The 25,761-nt window shown below is 39.7% G+C and overlaps 1 protein-coding gene across 1 annotated transcript in view; it reads left to right on the forward strand.

Moving 5' to 3' along the window:
* The window catches only part of AGMO (alkylglycerol monooxygenase), a 270,854-nt gene that overhangs the window by 106,618 nt on the left and 138,475 nt on the right, over window positions 1–25,761 (forward strand). The window contains exon 5 of the mRNA XM_006138322.4: window positions 6,972–7,067. Coding sequence (XP_006138384.2) covers window positions 6,972–7,067 — 96 coding nt within the window. The remainder of the gene's footprint in view (window positions 1–6,971; window positions 7,068–25,761) is intronic.

Genomic DNA, 25,761 nt, shown 5'->3' on the forward strand with positions numbered 1-25,761 from the left:
TGTCTTAAAAGGGCCACGCTTATTTTTAATTTATTTTTTTATTTTCTTTGCTTAACTCTCGGGCCCCCCCCCTTTTTTTTTTGCTCAACAACTTTGGTATCCCCCTTTTGTTTTCTCAACAGAATTTTTTCCCCTGTGGTTTTTTTTTGGAGGGCGGTGGTGATATTTTTGGTTAAATCATATGGCAACCCTCTAAGTCTCCCTGAATCAATATAAGCCTGTGACTTCTTGTCCTACCCTCAGTGGTTAAGGAGAACAGTATATTGCCCTCCTCTTTGTAACAACCATTTATGTACTTGAAGACTGTTAATGTGCCCTGACACAAAATCTAAACAAGCCCAATTTTGGTCAATTTTTCCTCATAGATCTTGCTTTCTATATCTTTAATCTTTTTTATTGCTCTCCTCTAGACTTTCTTCATTTTGTCTACATCTCTCCTGAAGTGTAGTGCACAGTATTCTGCTTGAGCTCTTATCAGTGCTCAGTAGAGTGGAAGAATTTTTTCTCACGTCTTGCTTACAGTACCCCTGCTAATATGTCTTAGATGATGGTTGTGTTGTTTGCAATAGTATCACTTTTTTTTACTCATGCTTAGTTTGTGACCCACTATAACCCCCAGATGCTTTTATGCATGGCTTCCTAGGCAATTATTTCCAATTCTGTATTTGTGAAATTGATTATTGCTTCCTAAGTGTAATACTTTGCAATTGCAAAAGTGAACTCTTTATGTGATTATATAAATTGTTTATGAAGATATTGAATAAATCCAAACCCAGAACTGGTCCTTGCGGACTTCCCCCCCAACCCTCAATATTTCCTTCCAACTTGTAGCAAAGTGGTGTAGTCTCCCACCATGACAGATGAAAAGGGAGATGTAATTGCTCTCCGGTGGGCAGAACCAGGCTATCTGAAGCTACTTGCTGGAAGCAGAGGAGTGGAACAGGAACAGGAAATGGTGCTATAAAAAAAACCCATCCCTCTAGTTAAGTTAGGGAAGAGCTGACAAAAGAGCAGGAGGTCTCCTCTCTGCTGTTGCAGCTCAAACTTATCAGGAACTACTTTGGTGCTCTGGACCTGCAGAACTGACAGAACTGCTAGATCCCGAAGAACTGTTGGGACAGCTGCTTGTCATCTACACAAGCAAGACCAATGACAACTGTGGAGCTCAGATACATCAGAATGAGGAGGATAGGAAGGAACCCCAAGGGAAATGGAATAGATTTCAGTGGAGTGACTGTGTGCAAGCTAGTCAATGTGTTGCAGTTGGATTTCTCCACTGATCCAGTAGCAGACCACTTTGATACTTAAAAAACAACAAATAGTCTGGTAGCACTTTAAGCACTAACAAAACATGTAGATGGTATCATGAGCTTTCTTTGGCACAGCCCACTTCTTCAGATGACCCTCTTTGATACTGTTAGGACCCTGGGCTGGGATGCAGTGGAGTAGAAGGGACTGTGTCCCTCTACCCCCGCTACTCACTGACAGGGGTAGCTTCCTTCTTTTACTGAAACACACAGCAACCCTAAACCCTACCAAAAGCAAGACACTCAATTGCTATGCAGGCTTCTTCCTCTGGGTGGAGGATGGGAGAACAAACAACGAGGGCACGTCTAGACTATGTTTTACTTTCGAAAGAAGATATGCAAATTCGGTGGGAATTTGCATATCTTCTCCCAATTGCTTTTTTGAATGAGTTTTTTTTAAAAAGCAAGCAGTCTTGATGTGGTTCTTTTGAAAAAAAAAATCCCTTTTTTGAAAGAACCTGTAAACCCTTTTTTTGAAAGAACCTGTAAGCCTCAATTTTTGAGGAAGAAAGTTCTTTAGAAAAAAGGTTTTTTTTCCCTGAAAGAACCACATCTAGACTGCTTGCTTTTTCCAAAAAAAAAATCTTTCGAAAAAGTTATCAGAAGAAGATATGCAAATTCCTGCCGAATTTGCATATCTTCTTTCGAAAGTAAAATGTAGTCTAGCGTGCCCTAAGTGAAAAAAGCATTAAGTTGCTTAAGGCACTGCTGGCAGGCACTTGGGTATCCCCATGATGCACATGATTTAAAATGTTACATATATTAGACTAGAACTAGCTAACATCATGGTGTGCATTATGTTCTCATCTGACAAAGGAAAATAGAGATTTAATGTGTTTGTCTTGTAGTTGGAATTGCAAGAGGATGGATGAAAATTCTCTCTAAAGCATAGTCATGACTTGAACACAAATTTTGTAAATACCCATGTTCTAGGAACCCCATGCTAATTCTTAAAAAGCTACCATTTTCTGAACTGCCTGCATGATGAAGAACCCTTTGTGTGTGTGTGTGTGTGTGTGTGTGTGTGTTTGCCTTTAAACATACTCTAGTGAAGGGTTATTGTCAGTCAAGCGTGATCTGATGTTTGTGATCATATGCAATTGAAGGCAGCTTGACATCTCATTTTGTTGACGCATATGAAGAGGCGTGTGAGAATGTTGTGGTGAATGATGTGGGATTGTGGGACTGTTCTGCTGCCAACTCTATATGTGGTTTAAGTTAAACATTATAAGATAAATCTGTATATTAATCTGGGTTGAGTGGGTTCTGTATATGCAGATTCTGTATATGAAGAGAGAGGTAGACATACTTTAAGTGCAAGAAGTGGTGTGAATTTTGAATCAAATGCTTATAATTTTGTTATGTGTGTAGGCTGAGAGGATGGACTTGAGGCTTGCACTGAGTAGACCCTAGAAAATGGCCCAGGATCTCTGGTACAGATTTTAGGAATGAAATCCTCTGTTTCTTCTGTATGGGAAGAGTAGTCATCCCTCCACACATCAAACACTTGTGCACATGAACCTTACAGAAACATTCATATTGCAGTCATTCCCAACCTTTTTTATACAGCGGACCAGCAAACCCATTTGCAAACTTTTGGCAGACCAGTAATATTTTATTTGCATATTTGCATATTCATTATGCAAATAAAATGTTACCAGAATGCCAAAAGCCCCGGCCCACAGAACCACTGCGAACAATTGACTTCAGCTCCAGCAGTTGCCATGTGGCAGGCGCCTGCCGCAGCTGAAGCCGATTATTCTCAGTGGCTCTGGAGGCTGGGAGTGGGGTACACCCCTAGAGCCCCTATCCCTCCACTACCTCCCAGGGCCAGTCACTGACCCCAGAGTCCCCTGCACCCAACCCCCCCAGTACCAGCCTCTTGCCCTTAGATCCCCCAGTGCCTGCTCCCCATCCCAAATGCCTCAGTGATAACCCTGCACCCCTTAGAGCCCGCCAGCACCAGATTCCCCAGTGCCAGCCTTGGGTTTCCAGAGCCCCACTGCACCCAACTCCCCCAGAGTCTCCCCCAGTGTCAGCCCCCAGTCCCCAATATTAGCCCTGCCTCTAGAGCCCCCAGTGCCAGTTGCCCACCCCAGATGCCCTAGTGCTCCCCCAGCATCAGCCACTCGCCTATTAGAATCTCCCTACCCCAGAGCCTCCCAGCACTAGCTCTGGCCCTGGAGCCCCGCAGTGCCTTCCCCGCCCACTCTCACCTAGCTTTGTGCTGCCTCCCAACCACCATCTGAACACTGCTGCTTGGGTCACAGCTGCTCTAAGGTGGCCCTGTCGGGCTCTGGGCAGCCCTCCTGCCACTCTGCTGGGAGGAAATCCCGGCCTTGCCTGATGCTGGTTGGCTGAGAGGTGGGGCAGGACATACCTCTCTCAACAGCTGTGGCAAGAGGGGAGGCGCTGGGTGGTGTGTCCCAGCCTAGGCCCCCAGATCTGCGGTGGTCCAGCAGCCAGCGTCTTGCGGACTGGTAGTTGGGAACTGCTGCATTATTGGATACAACTTAAATTGCAGAGAAGCATAAGGCAATTAAGAAAATGTGCTGTGTTATCAATCTTAAATTTATCTAGGGTTTTTTATAAAGATTTTCCCCAGCCCATTCCTTACAAGAGAAATCCATATACTCATAATGACTCATAAATATGACGATGACTTAATTCCTCTGCACATCATCCACAAATACCTCGAAATTATCCTTGCTACCTTCAAACAAAAGGAGATAATTAAACGTGTCATTAGAATGGTATTAGATTGCACAAGTGTCATTGCACTGGGCTCACTTAAGTCTTGCCTGCGTGCTGCTCTTCCTGTGACCTTTGCATAAGGTGTCTTTTGAGAAGTTGCATGTATAAAAGGTCATAATTTGGCATTGATTTATTCTTTGTATAACCTCTTGCATGAAATGTGAATTATTACAGAATATGGCCCAAGGAATCCAACTCTTGCATAGAAATGCCTCCTGTAGTCCTCCTTTTTATTCATAACAAAATGGGTTCTTAAAAGTGCTTGAAGTAAATAGCCTGAAGAAATCAATGAAGAAGAAAAGTCACCTGGTGTTTTGCAAATATACAAGGTTTTGTGTTCAGAAAGACCCGAAGAGTGGAACTGTGGATTTTTTTCTGTTCTGTTCTACAATGAAATATTTTCTTTTTATTTTCATTTAATAAAATATTTTTGTCAAAACATCAGCCTCTGAGGATCAGAGTGATTTTAACAAAATTGCAGATTGGCTTGTTTCCTGATATTCTAACCATTTTTATGGTTTAGGCATGCAGGACCATAACATGAGGCTGCTTTTATGACTGCACATAGTGACTAACAAAGTACAGATTGAACCTCTAAAACTCAGGACTCTCTGATATAGCAACATCTGTGGTCCAGGGCCAGCAGCAGCCGGGATGGCAGCTGGCCAGGGGGGCAGCAGTGGGGCTGGTGGCCTCGCTCGGGGGGAGGGGCTGCCCAAGCAGGGCTAGTGGCTAGGGTTATTTGTGGGCCAGAATTGACCTCCCCAGGTTCAACAAGCTCCCTTGTTCAGGACTTGTCAGATTCCAAACGTACTGGACCAGGGAGGTCCAACCTGTAGGAACATTTATGTTGCTTGGAGCAATGAAATAATGCAGTGGAGAACCATCAGATGTGGCCTTTTTATTTTAAGAAAGTCTGTACTTTTAGAAGAAGGTTAATGTGTCAACTATGTGCAAAACAGACACCTGCCCCATCACCTTCCTGTTGAAATTATTACTAAATACTGTATGGATGCCTTCTTTAACTTGCTAGTACCAAGACAGTCTGAGTTCACGATACTTACTGCTGATAACAGCTGCTTCTTTTAACCCAACATTGGTTTTGTAGTTTGTTCTCCCAACTGTTGTTTGGTTTCAGATTTTTAACAGTTAGGTAATTTACCATTGGGACAATTAGATATTGCCCAACATTGTGAGGCATCTTACCACTGCCTGTCCTTTGTGTGAAACCATCTTGTCAGTGCCTTCTGTGGATCAGTTCCCTGAATTTCCCAGCCTTTAGCATCACAGGCACCACTTTCTAAGCTTCCTCTGGCTTCATTCTCTGTATACAGGTAATTATAGACACAAACCAGGCCTTGAATACTTGGAGCATTCCCTGTAATAATTAGCCCCTCCTCTGAGCACTCTCAAAATTACCAGGTGCCTGCAGTTCCCAAAAGAATGGCACACACCAGCTTGCAAGATTCAACTCAGGACTATTATTTTATTTTTAAACCACAGCACCTAGCTATATTCAATCATCAAGAATAAAATTATTTCCAGAGAAATACAAAACAAATTCACAACACACTTTCTAGATACTAAACTTAACTAACACATTACCGTCTTGTCTAAAGAAACTTATTTCACCCAAAGTTCTCTCTAGCATTTCCAGCCAAGCCTGATTGAGACCTTTTTTTCATGAAGCAAAATCACTGTCCTCTTACTTCCTTAGTGGAAAGTGAATGGGTGACTCCTCTGTCCCCCAGGCTATGTCTACAGTACAAAGAAAAGTTGGAAAAAGATACACAACTTGTGACTGGCAATTTGCGTATCTTTTTCTCCTTTTCTTCCGAAAGAGGCTTTTCCAACATTTGGCCCATCTACATGGGGCCAAAGGTTGGAAAAAAACCCCTATTTTGTAATATCCCTTCTTTCTCATGAAACCAGGTTAACAGGGATGCTGACAAAATGCATCCACTTTTCTGACTTTTTTTTTGGAAAAGTGGATGCATTCCTTGGATGCGGCAGAGTTTTTCCGGGATACTGGAAAAGCTCTGTAGTCTAGATGTACCCCCAGATATACTCAATCAAGTCATTTGATTTTGGAAGCTAAATTAGGGAGCCTTTATGTCTTGCTACCAAAAGTTGTATTTGTGCGCTTACCCATTCTCCCATTTCCCTGAGATATATCTCCTGGATTGTTTTGTTTTGTTTTTTGTTTTTGTCTAGAAAAACTTCTCTTCCTAATGAGGACTTATTACTCCATGTGGCTGTTGTTTCATCCCATGTCCAGTGAAACAAAATCAATGACATACTTCCTATTTGCAAGGAATGGGGACTATGACCTATTTTTTGTGTGTGAATGTCCCAGGGTTCTCTCTTGATGACATTGTTTAAAGAGCCATTAGAACATCTAATTGTGAAAATTAATATGACTTATTTTCCATGTATTATCTTGCCTAGATAGGTAAGTTAAATTTGTGGCAGTGTGATAAGAGAGTGAGGTAGTTAAGATCAGCAAATACTAAAAATGTGGTAGTTGTTTAGTTATAGCACATCTTTACCATCATTAGAGGCAGGAAAATGTAGTACTTAATGTCAAATATATACTTATAGGAGTATTGTCAAATCATCACAAAAGGAATATGGGAGTCAGAATTTCTGCAATCTCTTCGTGACATTGCCATTTGCTTATTGTGTGACCATTGACAAGTCATTTATATAATCTTTTTGTCTCTCACTTTACTACTGTTAATAGCAAAATTTAATATAATATTTATTGCTATCTATTATTTTTCTATAATACCCATCTGACAGAGGTGTTGTAAGTTTCATTTAATATTTGTAAACTCCTTTGAGAGTATTTATAATAGCTGAACAATTTTGAACCATAAACATGTGTATATTTCCTTTCTCATATTTCAGATTTTCTACTTGCCAATGGCTCTTTTTATTCCTCCATCAGTATATGCTGTTCATCTCCAGTTTAATCTCCTTTACCAGTTTTGGATCCATACAGAGGTAAATCAGGTTTTTAAGCTATATCTAAACAGTTTGCCTGGAGCAGTGTCCTGGAAAGTCACTAGCAGCTGATTTATTGTGTAAGAAAAATCTTTGTCTGACTTCTTTAAGGAGAAACATCTGGTCATTTTTATTTCTTTTTCAGAATATATATTGCAAAGTTTATAAGAAGCAATGAGGCAGTTGGTCCCAATTAGATTTAAAAAAAAATTAACTGTAAAGAATCAAACTTTTTACTATTTTAATACTATATTTTCCTATCTTGCAGCTTATTAAATATTTCTGGCAAATATTGAAACTGATTTCATTTCTAAGATACATATTTTAGTGAAACCAGTTAGAAAAACAATAGTGCTTAAATATTTAGTTTTGATTCTAAGGCAGATATGGCCTTTTCTCTAATTACATCTAAATTCTCAAATAAAAACCCATTCTGAGATTGTGTGAGTGCACTTGAATGTGTATATATATATATATATATATATATACACATGCATATTCATGTGAATGGTAGCTATATTTTACATACTTTAATCCATTGTAATTAGTAAGTAGATTCCTATACTTCTCAGACAGTTGAAAGGGCCTTGCCTTTAACTCTTCTCCATCACACTACACCATAGATGCTTATGGCTATCCACAAAAGCTCATTATCTAATCAATGTGTTAGTCTCTGAGGGTATGTTTAGACTACATCCCTCTGTCGCCAGAGGGACGTAAATTAGACATACCAAAATTGCTAATGAAGCGGGGATTTAAATATCCCACGCGTCATTAGAATAAAAATGGCCGCCGCTTTTTGCCAACGCGGCAATTTGCTGGCAAAAAGCGGCAATCTAGAAGGGGATTGGTCGACAAGGAAAGCCTTTTCTGACCAATCCTGTAAATCCCGCTTCATTAGCAATTTCGGTATGTCTAATTTACATCCCTCTGTTAACAGAGGGATGTAGTCTAGAGATACCGTGAGGTGCCACAGGACTGCTCTATGTCGTATCTGTGTAGCACACTGCCTGTTGAGCTATTGATTAATTATCTCTGCCATTGTTAACATCACAGCTTTGGTTACGCTGGCACCTAAAGTGAAATTTGAGAGCAGGGTGCATCACTTAAGCCCCACTAAGCCCTTAAACCCTTAATAGGATTTAAGAGGGATTTATATGTGCAGTGTGTTGGCACTCAGCACAAGAGTGAATTTCACTCTTAATTAATCATTAAACCCCTGATTAGTAGATTATTGAGACATTATTGCTTTGGAATGGTCACAGTTCTTTGTTTAAATACCCTGTTTAAGGGACATATTATTGATATGTCTGCTACCACTGTTACTACTAAGTGTACTAACAACTTGTATTAAATTTAGTATTTGCTTTGTTCACAGCCTTGTTGTGCTAGGCGATGGATAAATACAGTCCGTGGCCTCAAGACTTGAGTAGACAAGACAGAAAATGGGAGGGGAAAATGCAGTAACCAATGGACTATTATTTCCTTCTTTTATAACTATGATATTATTAAGATGTTGCTGTAATTACTGTGAACAGGAACTATGGGCATAATCCTGCAAAGTGCTATTTCTGTGAGACTTGGAGTGCTCTGAATTCTCCCTAACATTGACCTGAGTCAAGGGAGCTTTATATGTCTTTGCTTGTCTGTGCTAGAGAACGGTGGTTTTGGAAAATCCTTATGATTCCAGTCACACACACACCAAACATACAGGGATGTTCAGCCATTGTTGATACTGCACTGAGGGTGTGTCTAGACTACAGAGTTTTGTCGACAAAAGTGGACTTTTGTTGACAAAACTATACCTGCGTCTACACTACCGCTGAGTTCTGTCGACATAACGTCGACAGGACTCAGCAGTTTTGTCGACGCTGGTAAACCTCATTTTACGAGTCATAACACCTTTTGTCGACAGAGTTCTGTGGACAGAAGGTGTTATTGCATGTAGGGTTGTGTCTAGACTACAGGGTTTTGTCGACAAAGCAGCTTGCTTTGTCGACAGAACTGAATGTGTCTAGACGCTCTTTGTCGACAGAAGTTTTATCGACAGTATCTGTCGACAAAACGTCTGTCGACAAAACTCTGTAGTCTAGACGTACCCTGAGAAAAGCTAAATGTGGCGTAAGCCACTGTTGTGTCAGTCTGCACCATTGCAGTTCTAGTTTAGAGAACAAGGACAAGGGTGGCAGCTGCAACAGTTCAGTTGGCTCTACTGTTGCTATGTTGATATGCTGCCCCTGTCCCCAGATCCTTGTGAAGAAACAAAAACAGAGGAAAGTATTTTGAAAAAGAAGAAACTTCTTTTTAAGAAACCTCTTAAAAAAAATCCGTGCCCCAAAATAAAGGACAGTTTACTCCCTTTCTCAAGTACTGACATCCACCTGTCAGTGTTCACTGTAATATATTCTTGTCTACCAGGATTACATTTGAGTGGAGGAAGAGGAATGACTTAGGCAGCCTCCGCAAAAACAATATAAGGGTGTGACACCTGCCTTTGAACCAGGAATCGCTAGGGCTGAAAGCAAGAGCTGCTATGGCTTGAACTAACACTCCAAGGCTTTCCAGGTGAAGCTGGAGCAGATTTGTAGCCTCTAAGGATCAGACCTGGAAGAAGGGACATGGAGGGATCTGTAATACAAGTACACCTATGGGTTGCCATTAAAGGCTAAATACATGGAACTGCAGTGTCTCCAGTCACATCAGACACAATTGGAAGCAATATTGAATTAAATTACTGGGGCTGGCAGCCAAATACAAAACAATTAGGAAGGAAATTGTAGCTAATAATTTGTTAAACTGTTCGTACTTTATGTGCGATATTGAATTATGTGACAATCTTTGTTGTTTTTTTTAACCCATTCTAATTATTGTACATAGGCTATAATTATATGAACATATTTATTATATTGTATTTTATTATATTGTATTTTATATATGGCTCGGTACTGCAGTAAGAACTCTATGAACAGACATTGTATCCTTGTAGAGGCCCATCTCATAGTGTTTCATCTGAATGTAGAGCCCAATAAGAGTACAGGCCTCTCGTTACAAAGTCAGGACCCAATTCATTTCTACCATTGCCTGCAATGGTCCTATAAAGCACCTGCTGCAAGTGTGGGCAGTGACTTATATGAGCCCATGTTATTTGGGCAGCAGAAATATTCCTGGCCTGGGGATCGGCTCCAGTAAATTTGGAGCAGGGTATCTCCCCGACCCTTCCTGCTGCCCCTGTACATCTAAAGAGGAAATTACAGGATTAGTGTCTTAATACACCCTGGCTCTTCCACCAGTGCAAATTGTAACAGTTCAGCTCCGCAGTGTAGAGCACTTCCCTACCAAGTCCAAAGTTTACTTTTAGAGACTTGGCTTATATTACGCGTAGATGTCTCAGAAGGCAGGATTATGTCCTAAGGAGACATGGACAAAAATACTATGAAATCTTAAGTTTAAAGTTTTTGTTCACATGCATTTGTTGTTTCTCGGTTAGAAAAACAAAATATGCCCAATCTGTAGATATTATTTTGTTCCAGAATATTGAAAGATTAGTTTAGGTTATATAGTAAATATTAGTATAGATTGTTCACTAAAGACAAACAATTTCCATCTTAAACAAAAGTGAAATGATGAGTATTCAGTTTGAGTATTAGGAGAGAGGAAGGAACCTGACTTCTGATGGAGGTTTTATTACAACTTACAGAACAATTAAGTATTTACTTTCAAATTCAGTCATAATTTTTAAAAAATAAAAGACGAGATCCTTCTGTACTGAGACTTTGTATGCCACGTTTCAGTTTGGAGAAAATGTTTATAGCTGAAGTACAAACTCCAACCCTTCCCCAAACCAGAACTTAGATTTTCCATTATTACATCACATGATAAATGAGGTTTCTTTCAACATCACAACTTTCAACTTTCTCCATATCTGTAGTACTAGTTTCTGTCCAGCTTTCCCACCAGAAGGGCAAACAAAGATATATTTTATTTTAAATAATGAAGCTCATGTAGTTCTGTCAAAACAACATTCAAAGTCCCGAGGTTTGAAAATGTCCACTCTTTGCTTCCCATTTGGAGTAGCTCAACCCTCAGAATTTTTGTCCATATTCCTCCAGTTTTTTAAACATTAGAAATCTGAACATTATACTAAACTGTTCTGCTAATTACAATAAAAAATCCTAGTACCAAAATCATAACAGGCTGTTACAATGGATAAAGCATTCCTAGTGTTTGATAAGATACAATGAAGATGTTACATAGTGATAGAGATGCAGCTGTGTTAGTCTGGTCTAGCTGAAACAAAAGACAGAAGTATGTAGCACTTTAAAGACTAACAAGATGGTTTATTAGGTGATGAGCTTTCGTGGGCCAGACCCACTTCCTCAGATCAATATATGGAAGAAAATCAGCACAACCTTATATACCAAAGTGATACAATCAAAAAAATGAACGCATGTGAAATTGACAAATCAAATTTTAGAACAGAGTGGAGGTGAGGGGGGAAGGTTAGTGTCTGTGAGGTAATGATATAGGGGTGATAATAGGGGAAGTTTCTGTGAGGTAATGACATTAGGGCTACATCTAGACTGCAAGCCTCTTTCGAAAGAGGCTTTTTCGAAAGGACTTTAGAAAAAGCCTCTTTCGAAAAAGAGCGTCTAGACTGCAGCAGTACTTTCGAAAAAGCAAGCCGCTTTTTCGAAAGAAAGCACCCAGGCAGTCTGGATGCTCTCTTTCGAAAAAGCCCTGTTTGCATTCAAGAACGCCTTTTTTCGAAAGAGCACTTTCGAAAAAAGGTGTTCTTCCTCGTGAAATGAGGTTTTCCACCGCCAAAAGAAAAGCCACATTCTTTCGATTTAATTTTGAAAGAACGCGGCTGTAGTCTATACGCAGGTGAGTCTGGACACAGTCTAGGGGTGATAACTGGGGAAGCTATCTTTGTAATGGGTGAGATAATTAAAGTTTTTGTTTAAACCCATACATAAAGTGTCAAATTTAAGCATGAATGACAATTCTGAAGCTTCTCGTTGAAGTCTGGAGTTAAAGTCTCTTTGAAGCAATATGCCTGTTTGAAGGTCATTGAGGGGAATGGTCAGTCTGCTGAAATGGAAAGCAACAGCTTTCTTTCTGAGAGAGAGTCTTATGTCTGTTTTGTGTGCATTGATTCTTTGGCGAAGTGTCTGAGATGTTTGTCCGATGTACATAGCAGACGGACACTTTAGGCACATGATGGCATAAATTATATTTCTGGATGAACAGGAATATGTGTTCTTGATCTTGTAACTGGCATGGTTAGGTCCAATAATGGTGTCAGCAGAGTAAATATGTGGACAAAGCTGGCACCGGGGTTTGTTGCAAAGGAAAGTTCCGAGGTTGATATTAGTGTGATATGTCCTGTGGGTTGTTGGTAAGAATCATCCTGAGGTTAGGTGGTTGTCTATAGGAGACTATGTTAAAGTGACAGAAGAGGAAGTAAATTTATTCAGACGTTACTCTGTGACAGATGTGAGCTATCTATTTATAGTCAATTGTATACTTTCATTATAAGAATCTCTTATCTGAGGGCTATCCGTATTGCAAGGTTAAGTCATATACACATGCTTTTCTGAAATGCAGTCAGGAAGTCCTGAAAAAAACCCTTTTAAAATAGATAGATGGCAAAATAACATAGGCCATGTCTACACTACAAGCAGTTATTTCACAATATGTCAAAATAATGTCTAGCTGGAGGACTTTTTACTCTGACTCCTATAACCCTCATTTTATGAGTAGTAAGGGAAGTTGGAGGAAGAGTGCTCTTGTACTTCCTCCTTCAGCCCAAATCTGAAATAAGCTATTTTGTCTTACGCTATGCAATTGACATAGCTCAAGTTGTGTAGCTTATTTTGGCTTTAGGTCTGCTGTGTAGACATGCCCTCACAGTTGTAGGATTCTGAAATAAATCTCATGATTGTGTGTTCATTGACTAATATTAAAGAGAAATGCTGAAAGACTGTAAATACATTTTTGTAATGCTACATAGGAATAGGTAAAATAAGTCAAGAAAATAAAAGGACTCAGTTTATATATATTTAAGTCAATTGAGAGACTCATTCAGTAGGACTAAGATTAATTCCTTAATGAATTGGTAGAAATGCCTATCCAGGTAAACTATTCTCACGTCAAATGAAAAAAGTAAAACACAATTACCTTGGTCAAAAAGCATTATAATACAATTTTTCAATAGCTACAAAATATTTTAGGCCAACTGGTAACAGACAGAAATACTTTATTTCAGTTTCTTCCCAAAAATGATTCAGAAGATTTGCATTAAATTATATTCTTCTACTGTGCCTTTATTTGAGCAAATAAGTTAGTCCCATTTGTAACCTGACTGCAAAATGCAGAAGCTAGTTTCTGTGTGTTCAGCTGTAACTCCATGGATCTCAAATTGTATTTGGAAAGCAGCAACTGAAACAACCCCTGATAGTGATGTGGTGACATAATCTTTGCCTTTTTTATCTTTGACACGCATTGGTTTCTGCTTAATTTGCTTATCTGAGGAAAGATTGTGAGTTGCCTCACACTGCCATGTATGGCAGTAAACTTGCCGAAGGTGTCTTAGCCCTCTTTCCCATCTTCTTATATGAGGAGGAAAATGAAAGCTTATGGGTCCATTGCTAGTAGCTTCAAGTGGGTTGCAGGAGGCAAAGGCCTTGAATCTGTCCTGTGTTGGCTGGCATGGAAGGGATGTTATCTGTTATTGGTGTTGGCCAGTTGTAAATTAACAGAAGAGTAAGGGGTGACTTTATTATATCCTGTAAGTATCTTTATGGGCAAACAAATGCTAAATAATGGGTTTACCAATCCAGCAAAGAGAGGTACAATCCAATGCCTGGAAGATTAATCTAAACATATTCAGAATGGAAATAATAGTGAAGACAATTAATCAATGGAACAGTTTGCCAAGGGTTGTGGTGAATTCTCCATCATTTTTTTTTTAAAGATGTGATCTAGGGTAAGTTCTCTGGCCTATATTATGCAGCGGGCCATCAAGATTATCACAATAGTTCTTCTAGCCTTAGAATCTGTGACTCTATTACTAGCTTCCTGCCTTGGAGCTCGGGGAGGTTTTGGGGAGAGAAGGGGCAGAGGGGAAGGAAAGTGGGAAGGAGTTTTGCACAAAAGCCCTCAGAGTGGCAGATGAGTCTAGGGTTGTTTAATAATTATGATGAAAAAAAGTAATCATAGGCTGATAGAAATGGACTTATGAGTAGGAGTAGTTGAAAATTTTCTTTATTTTGGTAACTGGGTTTGGTTCTTTAAAGGATTTGAAACCGCAGACAGAGGAATACTTATTTTTAGGGTTAAACAAAGATTTTTATTTTTCTATTTACTTTATTTTTTCATTTAAATCAATTCACTATCTTTGATTCTTTTAAGACAGTGTAATATACAAATAAAAAGTAGAAAAACAGTACAGTTAAAAAACAAGAAATAATAATTCCTCCTACAGATATACCCTCCTGATTTACCTTTAAACAGTTTATAGAATTAACAAATATATAATACTTACGTTAAAAAAGATTGAAGCATTGCTTAGATTCAGGAGATATTCTTTTCTTTATGTTTCTCCTTTTTTTTGGATTTTTCGTTGCAACTTACGACCGGAGTTGTTCCCCTTTCAGAGCTTATGTGCGGCAGCGAGATTCAGCACCGGGGAGGGAGCCCTGGTTGATCAGACCTAGCTTTTTGGATTCGCAACCCGTCTGCTCTTGGTCTGTTCCATCCAATCTTATATACCCCGTTTCGGTATTTTGGTATTCCTCCACTCACCTGACAATTAGGGTATGTCTACACTACCCTCCTAGTTCGAACTAGGAGGGTAATGTATGCATACCGCACTTGCTAATGAAGCCCGGGATTTGAATTTCCCGGGCTTCATTAGCATAAGCGGGGAGCCGCCATTTTTAAATCCCCGCTGCTTCGAACCCCGTGCAGCGCGGCTACACGGGGCTCGAACTAGGTAGTTCGGACTAGGGTGCCTATTCTGAACTACCGGTACACCTCATTTCACGAGGAGTAACGGTAGTTCGGAATAGGAACCTAGTCCGAACTACCTAGTTCGAGCCCCGTGTAGCCGCGCTGCATGGGGTTCGAAGCAGCGGGGATTTAAAAATGGCGGCTCCCCGCTTATGCTAATGAAGCCCGGGAAATTCAAATCCCGGGCTTCATTAGTTCGAACTAGCGGGGTAGTGTAGACATACCCTCACTGACGTTAGATTTTTGTAATCTCATTCTGCTCTTTCAAAACTTTCGTCTGCTCCATTTGAGGTAATCAGCACTTTGTTGCATATTTCTGTCCGTTACTTACTTCCCTAAAAGCGGGGTTACTGTTGGTTATCCAATCAAATTTTGTTTTTATTTTATATCTCCTGTATCTCACAATGCTGCCTTTCCTTTACACTTACAATTAAATTGGTGCTCATTTGACATATTCTGGGTAGGCCTCAACACCTTCCTTTCACACTGTAAAGACTGTTTTTCATGGGGAAATGGACATTTTTATTTTGGGGAAAGATTTTGCTTTCTACAGAAAATGTTGCCTTTTTTTGAAAACATAAATACCCCAAAATCTAAAATATTTTAGCCAAAACCAACATTTGGGTTAATATACAAAATTATGCTTCATGGAAGTTATAGTTGGAGTATCTCATTTTCCCATTGTTCTTGAAAGGCTATGCAACTTAACTGAACTATATCCCCTATGATAGATCATCATTAGGACACACATGTAGCACTAATTCTCTTCACCAAGAGGGGAGACCATGATGCTTTATGGGAGATTTAGTTTAGCCCAGGCTTGCAGTGGAGAATAGGGATATGTCTATACTGCACAGCTATTTCGGGATACCCTGTGTAGCGCAAATTGCGTATCTTATATCAAGTGTAGGATGCGGTGTAGACGCACCCTAGGAGCTAGAAGTATACTAACAATAACTCCCATAAGTCATCCCGTGGGCATTTCTAAATTGAAATATTTTGGATTTTGGATTATATTTGTCAGTATTTCCTGTACACCCAGTATACTCTGGGAATGTAGAATTGTTCTCTAGAATGTTTCTTCAACAGGTTGAACCTCTGTGGTCTGGGACTCTCTGGTCTAGCAACATCCATGGTTAAGAAGGACCACGGATGTTGTAGGACCTGAAAGACCCAGCAGCAGAGGCTACAGTGGCTCAGAGCAGAGCTTGCCAGCAGGGCAGTGGCACCGACAGGGCACTAGAGCCTGCAGCCAGTGAGGCAGAGAGGCTGGAGCTCACCGGGTAGTGGAGCCTGCAGCTGGTGGGGGCAGTGGGCTGCTGCAAGGTCAGTGGGGCTTCTGCGAGGCTGGCAGGGGCATCAGGAACTCCCGTGGGACTGCTACAGGTCCAGTGGGACGAGTCAGGTCCCACCAATGCCAGCCCAGAGAGGTCCAACCTGTAGTGTTTTTATTCTTCAGGAGCCAAATTATAGTTGTGAATACTTCAAAAGAGCTGCAGTCAGAGGGAATAGTTATGTCTTCCTCAAAATCTGCAATAATATTCCAGTCTCTCTGCTTGTGCTCTGGGCAAAAGAGAAGATGTAGAGTCTGTGGGCATGTTCTGTATATGCTGATGTGCATGCTTCCTGAGCAACCTCAGCCCCTTGTCCCATGCTGGTGATCCTAGATCTGAATAGGACACAACTTGTTTGAGAACAAGTGCACAACTCTGATCAAATCCAGAAATTTTCGCATTGGTAAACTCTCATCTGAGTAAGAAATGCATAGAAACTAACTGCCAGATTGAGGAACACTTTCTAAATCCTAATAAATTGCAATATATGGCCAACAAATCCCAATTCATAAGTAAAATACACACTGCTAGTTAAAGGAAGTGCAGTATTACAATAAACAACCTAGTCATTATAATGTAATTGCTGTAAGTTTGCACAAAGAGAGCGAAAGAGAGGGGTGTATGTTAATAGCAAACAGACATCAATATGGTACTGTAGGAAATCTGTTTAGGACACAGCTCTGATGGTCAACACATAAAAGAATTATAACATCTGACTTGGAAGTCAGCAATAGCATATGGGAAAACATTGGATATTAGAAAAAATAATGATATATTGACCCACATTTCTTAGTCAACGTGATCACATTGATATTTATTTGTGAATTTTGGATTTTTTCATCTTTATATATTCCTTATCCACTCTGTCTATGATACTCCCACTGAAGTCAATGGAAGTTGTGTATGAAGAATGGTTGTAGGAACAGATGTGAATAACTAATAATTTATTCATAAGTAATCCTTTTTTTAAAGGAATACTTTCAGGTCAGATTAGTCCAGAAATGCGAATGAATGACCGACCGAACGAATGAACTAACTAACTAACTTAGTTTGGCAAAACATTAGGCTAACATAAATTATTCCATTTCCAATTATTTCAAGAAATAATAATATGAATTTCCCAGCAGTGTTTGCAACTCAAAAATTGAAGATCTGTATTAGTAGGTAAGAATTGAAGGGCATGAAATTTCAAAGGCTTATCCATGTGCCATATGCTTATGCACCCATGGAGCTATTTGGGAATAGCTATTGCACCTCTCACCATACCTCAGTCCAAATGAACTTTCAAGTGTAGACAAGTCCTAACTTTATACATTGTGGGTTGTCCCAGTTAAGTCAACGATATTGTCCATGGTGAGAAAACTTAAGAATGTGCATAGATCTTCGTAGGTCCATGGCTTTCAAGTGGTATTGAACTGAATGGACTAATAATAAAGTGGAATTGACCAAGTTGTTTTATTGTGCAAGTTGAGAAATATGCAAAATGCAGATAGTAAATACAACATAAACCGTACCTGGGCAAAATATGGCCCGCGGGCAAGATCTGATTCGCCAAGCCACCAGATCCGGCCCACGGAGGAAGTGGGGAGCCCCAAGCTTGCCCAGCACACCACACAGAAATGCAGCTGCGGGGCACTTTCTCTTTGAGTATGAAGGGGAGGGGGAAAGATTCAGACGTTGCTCCCACCCGCAGCACAATCCCATTGTCTGGTTTCTGGACAGATACTGGCCAATTGGAGCTGCCTGTTTGAATAACAGGCAGCCACAAAACAGAACCCTCCAGCTCACTCACTCAAGCACATGGCTGAGCAGGCAGAAACATTTTAAGATCTGCAAGCCTTTAGCTCTGCAGGCAGGCAGGCAGGCTGGTAAGTCTCCTGGCGAGAACCTGCGTCTGGCACACCTCAGTCTCTCCCTTCCCCAACACTTTGCCCCACACTCCTGCCCCACTACTCCACATGCAAGTACCCCATCCCAGATCTGGCACCCCAGTCTCCTTCCCAAGATCTCAATCCCTTCCTATCCTAAGTCATATCACCAAAACCCTGCACCGCAGTTCCCTGCCCCAGGTCACGACTGCCTCCTTTGTCCAAACTCGCTCCCAGACTCCATTCTCCCTCCTGCACCCCAATCCCTTACTCCAAGCTCCCTTCTGCACCCACATTCCATCCCAGACCCTGCACCTCCTCCATTAATACCAAGGAAGAGTGTGTCCCTCAACCACTTTCCAAAATCTTGTGAGTGGTCCCTCATAAAAAATTATTGTCCACTCCTGACATGAACAATGAAAAATAATCTAAAATAACAATGTGGGAGAAGCAATATCAGTGTAACTTGAAATTTGTCTCTCCCAATAGCTTTGGTTGGACCAATAAAAGATATTATCTTAGTCATCTTTTCTTTCTACTATCCAGGGATGCAAGTGTTATTTGTAAGGAAATGTTATGTATGATTATTAATTTGAGAGTTTTCATTTGTCACTGGAAAAAGCCATACATCTTAACTTTAGTAAAGACATTGATGAATTCCAAGAATTAATTTCTGCTTAATCAAGATTGTATGGAAACAAAATGTAGCTGCTAATGAGAAATATGGAGGTTAATTGTTGAACGATTAGTAAAGCTCTCCATCTTGTCTAGTTACAGTAAGTTTGTTCCTTTAACATGGGGTGTTTCTTCTCAGTTCAAGAGTTGAGAGGAGAAAGTCCTGCAACTATGTGTGCTTAGTTCTATTTGGTGTGCCCAGTACAAACCAGAGATAGCAAGAAAGTCACTAAAGTCGGGAATAATTTAATGGTATCTGTGATTTAGAGCCTGAAAACATTGACATTTTTGAGTTTGACCTTTAAAGTGTACCACTTATACCCCACTGAGACAAATGATTTCAGTGAGCCTCTTAGAAACAAGCCACTGTAGTTCCTGAAAATATTTTGAAATTGTGTTTTTTTGCAATATTTTCACACATCAAAAAAGTAGCTTAACAGTCAATTTGCATCAGTGTCCTGTCACAAACGAGGCGCTTTGGAACAGAGCAGGACAAGAACCCCTTGATGTTGAAATCAAGAGAAGAAAGTGGGGATGGCTAGGCCACACTCTCAGAAAACCATCATCCAGCATAGTCCATCAAGCTCTTACATGGAACCTTCAAGAAAAACGCAAAAAAGGAAGACCTCGGACAATGTGGAGAAGATCTACTGAGATTGAAGGACAACAAGTGGGGTACTCCTAGAGTCAGCTAGAAGTTTTGTCTCAAAATAGTGTGAAGTGGAGGAGACTTGTAGATGACCTGTGCTCCACTCGGAGTACAAGGGTTTAAGAAGAAGATATAAATTGTCAATTTACTGTGAATGTCTGATTTGGCCAAGGTCTCTAAATATAAAGCTCACACAGTAAATATCCAGTCCCATTGACATTTTACAGTTTTATATTTAGAGACCCTGGCCAAATCAGATACAGCAAATAGACAATTTATAATTTCAATATAGAAAAAGAGAGAGACTTAAAAATTGCACTGAAAAAGCTAAAAAATGATTGCTAAGATTGGCCAGCAACCAACATTTCAAGAATCATTTGGTTTTCTAACTGCTTCAGTACATTAAATCCATCCAAACAAGCTTTTCTTAAAATCAATGAAACATACTCAACTCCAGTTATGTGAATTGCATAGCTGGAGTTGATGTACCTTGCATCGATTTTTCAGGGGTAGCTCCACAGTGGGAGATTGATGGGAGAAACCCTCCCATCAACTTCCCTTACGCACATCTACACTTCTGAGAAGATTGACACTCCGGGGATTGATCTTCCAGTGTTCAGTTTAGTGGGACAGGTTAAGACCCACTAAATTGAACGCTGAGAGTGCCCCTGTTGGCCTTGAAACACTGCGAGGAGTAAGGGAATTCGAAAAGTGAACATTCAGGCTTGATGATATGAATCTGCACTCCAGAGCTAACTGGACATGAGGAGAGATTGGGAACAGTCTGCTTGCTCCCTCCTGAAGAAGGAGGAATTGTATCATCAAATGATGCACACTCGTGGCCTCTTTCCCAGTCAGTGGAATTGGCATAATTTCTGTGCATAACTGGTCTTTGCTTTTTTTTCTTCTTCTTTTTCTGCTGGGAAAAGCTATATGTTGGAATTGGTGAAAAAATTCCATTTTAAATATTTTGGTGAGAAAGTAGTCATTTTACATATATAAAATTTTAATTGTATTTGAATTTTTGTGATTCTTCAACAAACTGGAAAATGATAAACATGGACATTTATAATTTTTCAGACTACTAAAATGATTTTTTAAAGTTTTATTTATTTATATATTACTTTTCTCCTGCCATCTCTACTTCTTTCCATTCTTGCTCTATCAAATTTGGCGTGGGGAAAAAAGTAGGAAAAAAAGGGAAAGAAAAAGGGAGAAAAAGCCAGAGAAAGGAAAACTAAAACTAAAATTTATTTGATTTTTATTTAATAAAATTAAAAATGTAGTGTAACCCCCTTTTTCCTCCCCGGGTTACTTGGGAGCAGGTCACACTCACAGGTGAGCCTGGGTGCTTGATGGTCTTAACATAAAAGGAGATCCTGAGTAACCCCGAGAAGATGTTGTTTAGTTGGGGCTTCCCTATCCACCCCCTTGCTGCAGTCCCTTGCTCATAAAGAATATACAATGGTGGTGCCTTAACCTGGCTGGCCCTGTGCACACACTTAATGGTGTGCCTTGGGAGCCTCCAAGAATAAAATTATTCTAACAGTAATCTGGATCTAACTCCAGGACAACAATTATAAATAATATACATCTAATTGATTACATTAGAATGAACACACCTTTACTTAACAACTTAAAGAAATAGGGTTTAGCAGATTAAAAGTGAATAAAATCAATTAACAAAATACACAAATAAGAGGAACTTATGTATCTGGCATTTGCACTGTCACCATTTATCCCACCCCAGAGTGTGCACTCCTCTAGATTCAGAGACCCAGATGCTTGCTTGTGTAGGCACGCTTGAAGGTGTGGAACTGGAATGGAGAACAGCATCGTGCAAGTCTTGTGTGTGTTAGTCCAAGCTGAACAGCCAGCTGCAAAATCCCTCTGCCACTGGAGCAGGCTCCACCAAACGCCAGCAGCTCTGGTTCACTGGGCTAGATACTCTGCCTCTCTTTGGACCCAGAGTTAGTCTATATCTCTGAGGTCTGTCCCAGGCAGCACTTTCCCAAAGAGCCCATTTACTTATAGCTTCCTCCTGTGTGCCAGTTTCTGTAGTCCTTCTCAGTCACAGGTACAGTCAGAGTTTCTCCCCTCTAGGACTATCAGCAGCCGCTGAAGCAGCCTGTTAGAGCCAAGCCCCACAGGCTCTCAGTCCCAGGCTGTAGCGGCAACACAACAGCTCCTGGACTGGATAAGACTCCTCCATGGCAGCCTGGCTCCTCTGTCCCAAAATGGAGAGCACCCTCTCCTAAGATGCCCCGACAAGCCCCACTTCCCCCTTTTTTCCTCAAGGGCTCATGGGAGTTGTAGTCTCTAGTGCTAGATTGCAGCACATAGGCTCCTCGCAGTAAAAGTCAGAGGCCTCTTCAGTAAGGGGACTACATTAGTTAAAGGTAGAAAACAAATCAGAAAATGAAAAAAGTTAAAAAGTTCTCATGGCAAAACAACTGATAATTTTTGACCAATTCTAATGAAAACTTTTTCCCCCCCAAAAAACGACTTTTGCTTTGAGCTGAATGAGAGTAAATTTAGATTGGCCATGTACAATGCAATTAATATGGGAACAGGAGTTTGGTCTTTTGAATTCAATATTTTTTATGATGGGAGTAACCACTGTAACACTATGTCTATACTACATCGACTCTTTCGAAAAAGCGCGATTTTGAAAGTAAAACCGCAGTCTAGATGCGGTTCCTTCAAAAACAGCAGGCTTTTTGAAAGATCCTGTAAACCTCATTTTTTGAGGAGTATGGGATCTTTCGAAAAAGCCTGCCGTTTTCGAAAGAACCACGTTTAGACCGTGGTTTTACTTTTGAAATGGCACTTTTTCAAAAGAGCGCTAATATGTGATTATGCAAATGAAGTGAAGGATATTTAAATCACCTCTTCATTAGCAATTTCGAAGTGTCTAATTTACATCCCTCTGTTGAAAGAGGGATGTAGTCTAGACACAGCCAAAGAGATAAGAGGGACAGCAACAGACTCCATTATTGTGCCGAAATCCTCAGTCACAGCAATATACACTAGATTGAGCACTATAATGTTCCATTAATTTTCCTTATAGAGACCTCCATGAAGTGGAAAGGCCCATTAATATCTGGGTGCTTTTCATTTCTTTTGTTGATTGTGGGGAATGAACCTGGGTTTTTGAGAGTAATAAAATGTGTGCGCTTCTTATCGTGTATGAAAATGAGTCAAGTCAATCAATGAAGGAAATCAATGAAGTAGTATAATAATAATAAATCATAACTGTCCATCAAATTCTGAGAAGTGTTGAGCACCTGTAAATCACATTATGCTGAATGGTGCTGCAAATACTCAGCTCTTTATAAAATCTGTCATGTTCACTTACAGGGGACATGAATTTCAAAAGTGACTAGGGATTCTTGTTGCTCTCAATTTTCAAGTGCTCAACTTGAGAAACCTTTGAGGGCCCTGACTTTCAGAGGGAAGTACTCAACATTTTCTGAAAACCCAGCTTCTTTAAGGTATCTTCAGCTCTTTTGCAACAAAGCAAACTCCCAGTAAACCATCATCTAATCACATAAAACTATAAAAAAAACTTTAAAAAAATTGATTTTTGACTGCAAGTATACCCATATAGTGCTTTGCTGCTGCTGCTGTGACTACAACAGAGGGAGAGCAAGGTAGAGGGCCAAGTCCTTGCCAGAAAAATTCCACCTTCTGTGTTATAGTTATATGAGGCAATCTTAGCTATTGCCATGAGACCCAAGATAGCTGATAGTCCCTCAAGGAGATTATGCTTATATCAGTTAAGGTTTTAAGTCCAAACTGTGAACTTAAAGGGCACTTCTTCTATAAACAGCTGCCGGTGCTAGTCCCTGGCTATGCTGCATCACACACAAATAAAAAGTGCAAAGGGCTGCTCTTTAGTTAGGTTGGAACCTTAATCATATGTTATTATTTTGAAGCTGAGTCCGAGGGGTCTAGAACACTCAGTCTTCTTGGTAGGCCACTCTTTTTTGAGTGCACATAAAGCTGATAAGTCAGATCAAGTATGTCTTTCACATTTTATGTGATGTGTAGGGGTAATCAAGTTGGCTAGCACAAGTTCTTCCTGGAGTTGTTTGAAACATTTAACTTAAAAAAGTAGTACTGTGTAGTAATACACATAATTTTCTCATGTGCTCACTCTCTCTCGACAGTGACCAATTAATGTAGGTTTTCTGTCATTTTTAGTTGGCAGTATTGATTGAAATAACACACATTTACATGCTCATCATCCCTTAAAGAGAAGGACTGGAATAGGCATTTTTTCCCAAAGAGAAGTAGAATTCCCTATTGAAAGTGTTAACTAAAATATTCACATCAAATGCCAACTTGATTCAAATCTTGACCTCCTGGTCGAGAGGTAAAACAGCTATGAGTGACAACAATCTGCCTTCAAGATAATTTATTATAAACACATTTCTGAAGCCTGTGTGTTTATTATATAAACATACCCTAAGCCTGACTGTCCATTAAAGCTAGGCTTTTACCTCCTTCTACAATACAGATTTATCAGAAATTCACCCCCTATGAAACTCTTTATGATCCCAACAGGCCTGATTCCTTAGCTTGTTTTATTTCCAAACTATAAATATTGTTTTTTCACTCCTCAGTGTGGAAATTTGGCTACCTCCATATTACATGCTTATTGGAGTAGAAAACTGCCTAATCAGATAGGAAAACAGTTGGCGGTGTATAAATCAGGGTTTGCTGAGGATTTCAAAGTGTGAAACTGGGCAGACAAGCGCATATCCTAGGAGTTCTGCCTTTCCCTAGCTTCCCTGTAGAGACTTCACATGGTAAATATGGTCACCAAGGCCATCTGTAAAAATACATGGGAGTGTTGTCTTGAATTAACACAACAGTGTTAGTGAGGAATGCAATATTTTTATTTTTACATTTCCTCACCAGATGGTCTCAAATATAAATTCATCTAATAATAATAATTAATAAATAATAATAATAATAATCCTGATTGTCTTGATATGGTGCGGAAATTGATAGTATAAGTGCTTGATTTCCTGTTACACTGGCATATGTACGTATTAGCTAACCCTTGGTTCGTATTCATCCATGGTGTAATTTCCTTGACAGCAGTGGTGTTGAACCAAAGATGAATTTGACCCCTGCTGTCTATAGGTCAGTAACACTGAAGTAATTGAACTACCACCAAGTTATAAGCAGTCTCTCCTAGAATTATGGTAAAAATTTGCCTTTGTCACAAAAGGTTTTACTATAATATCGTTTGTTTTACTTAGTTTACATTCTTTTCTAACTTTCATGTCAAAATAGAGCTGAAATAAAGATTCATGTTGTAGTGGTGACAGAAGGAGTTGTTACAAGATGGAAAGTGTCCCTTGGATTTTTTCTCATTATTTAAACAAGAACAGCATTGAAGTGGTGCAGGTACCAGGCAATAAAGATTTCCCAGGGTGCTGACAAACCTTGAGACCGCAAATGGAGGTGCTTACATGCCACAAGAGAGGTTGATACATTTATGTTTTTTTCCTTCCAGTCTAGATTTTGCTGTCACAAAGGAACCATCTTTATATAAATATGTTCCTATATAAAATATATATTTCCAGTTATGTACCAAGACTTTATTTAATTGCCAATAGGTTTTTGATTAATAATAGGTGGAGGGAGTTTCTGAGGATATAGCTTGGAACCTATCAAGTGTATTAAATTGGTGCTGGGAAATCATTTTAAAATATTTTCATAGTAAGTCTATTATATTGTGCTATTATATTGTGTAGCAATTGCTAAGCATAATAAAAGAGAGGTACTCTGTTAAAAAGAAATAAGATGCAGAAGTATATTTTCTGAAGAATTCTGAGTAGAAGCTTTTTTTTTTTTTTAGTGGCACATTTAAAATACCGGTGTATTTGGCAATTAAGCAGTTTATTTATAAAGTTCATTTGCAGGAGGACTGTCAAACGAGACTTTTCTGTGGCTGTAGATTTTTATAAAAACCAAACAAAGCAACAAGCAAAATACACTTTTATTGGAATCCTGCAGTTCATCTAAGGGTCACTGATAGGGGAATTGAGGTGTACGTAGTGTGCTAATTCAGGGAGGAGAAATGGGAGACATCACTTGATTTTAGAGCAGTGGGTGGTTGTGCATGAAAGACAAACACA

This window comes from Pelodiscus sinensis, chromosome 2, assembly GCF_049634645.1.
Source record: "Pelodiscus sinensis isolate JC-2024 chromosome 2, ASM4963464v1, whole genome shotgun sequence".
NCBI lineage: Eukaryota > Metazoa > Chordata > Testudines > Trionychidae > Pelodiscus > Pelodiscus sinensis.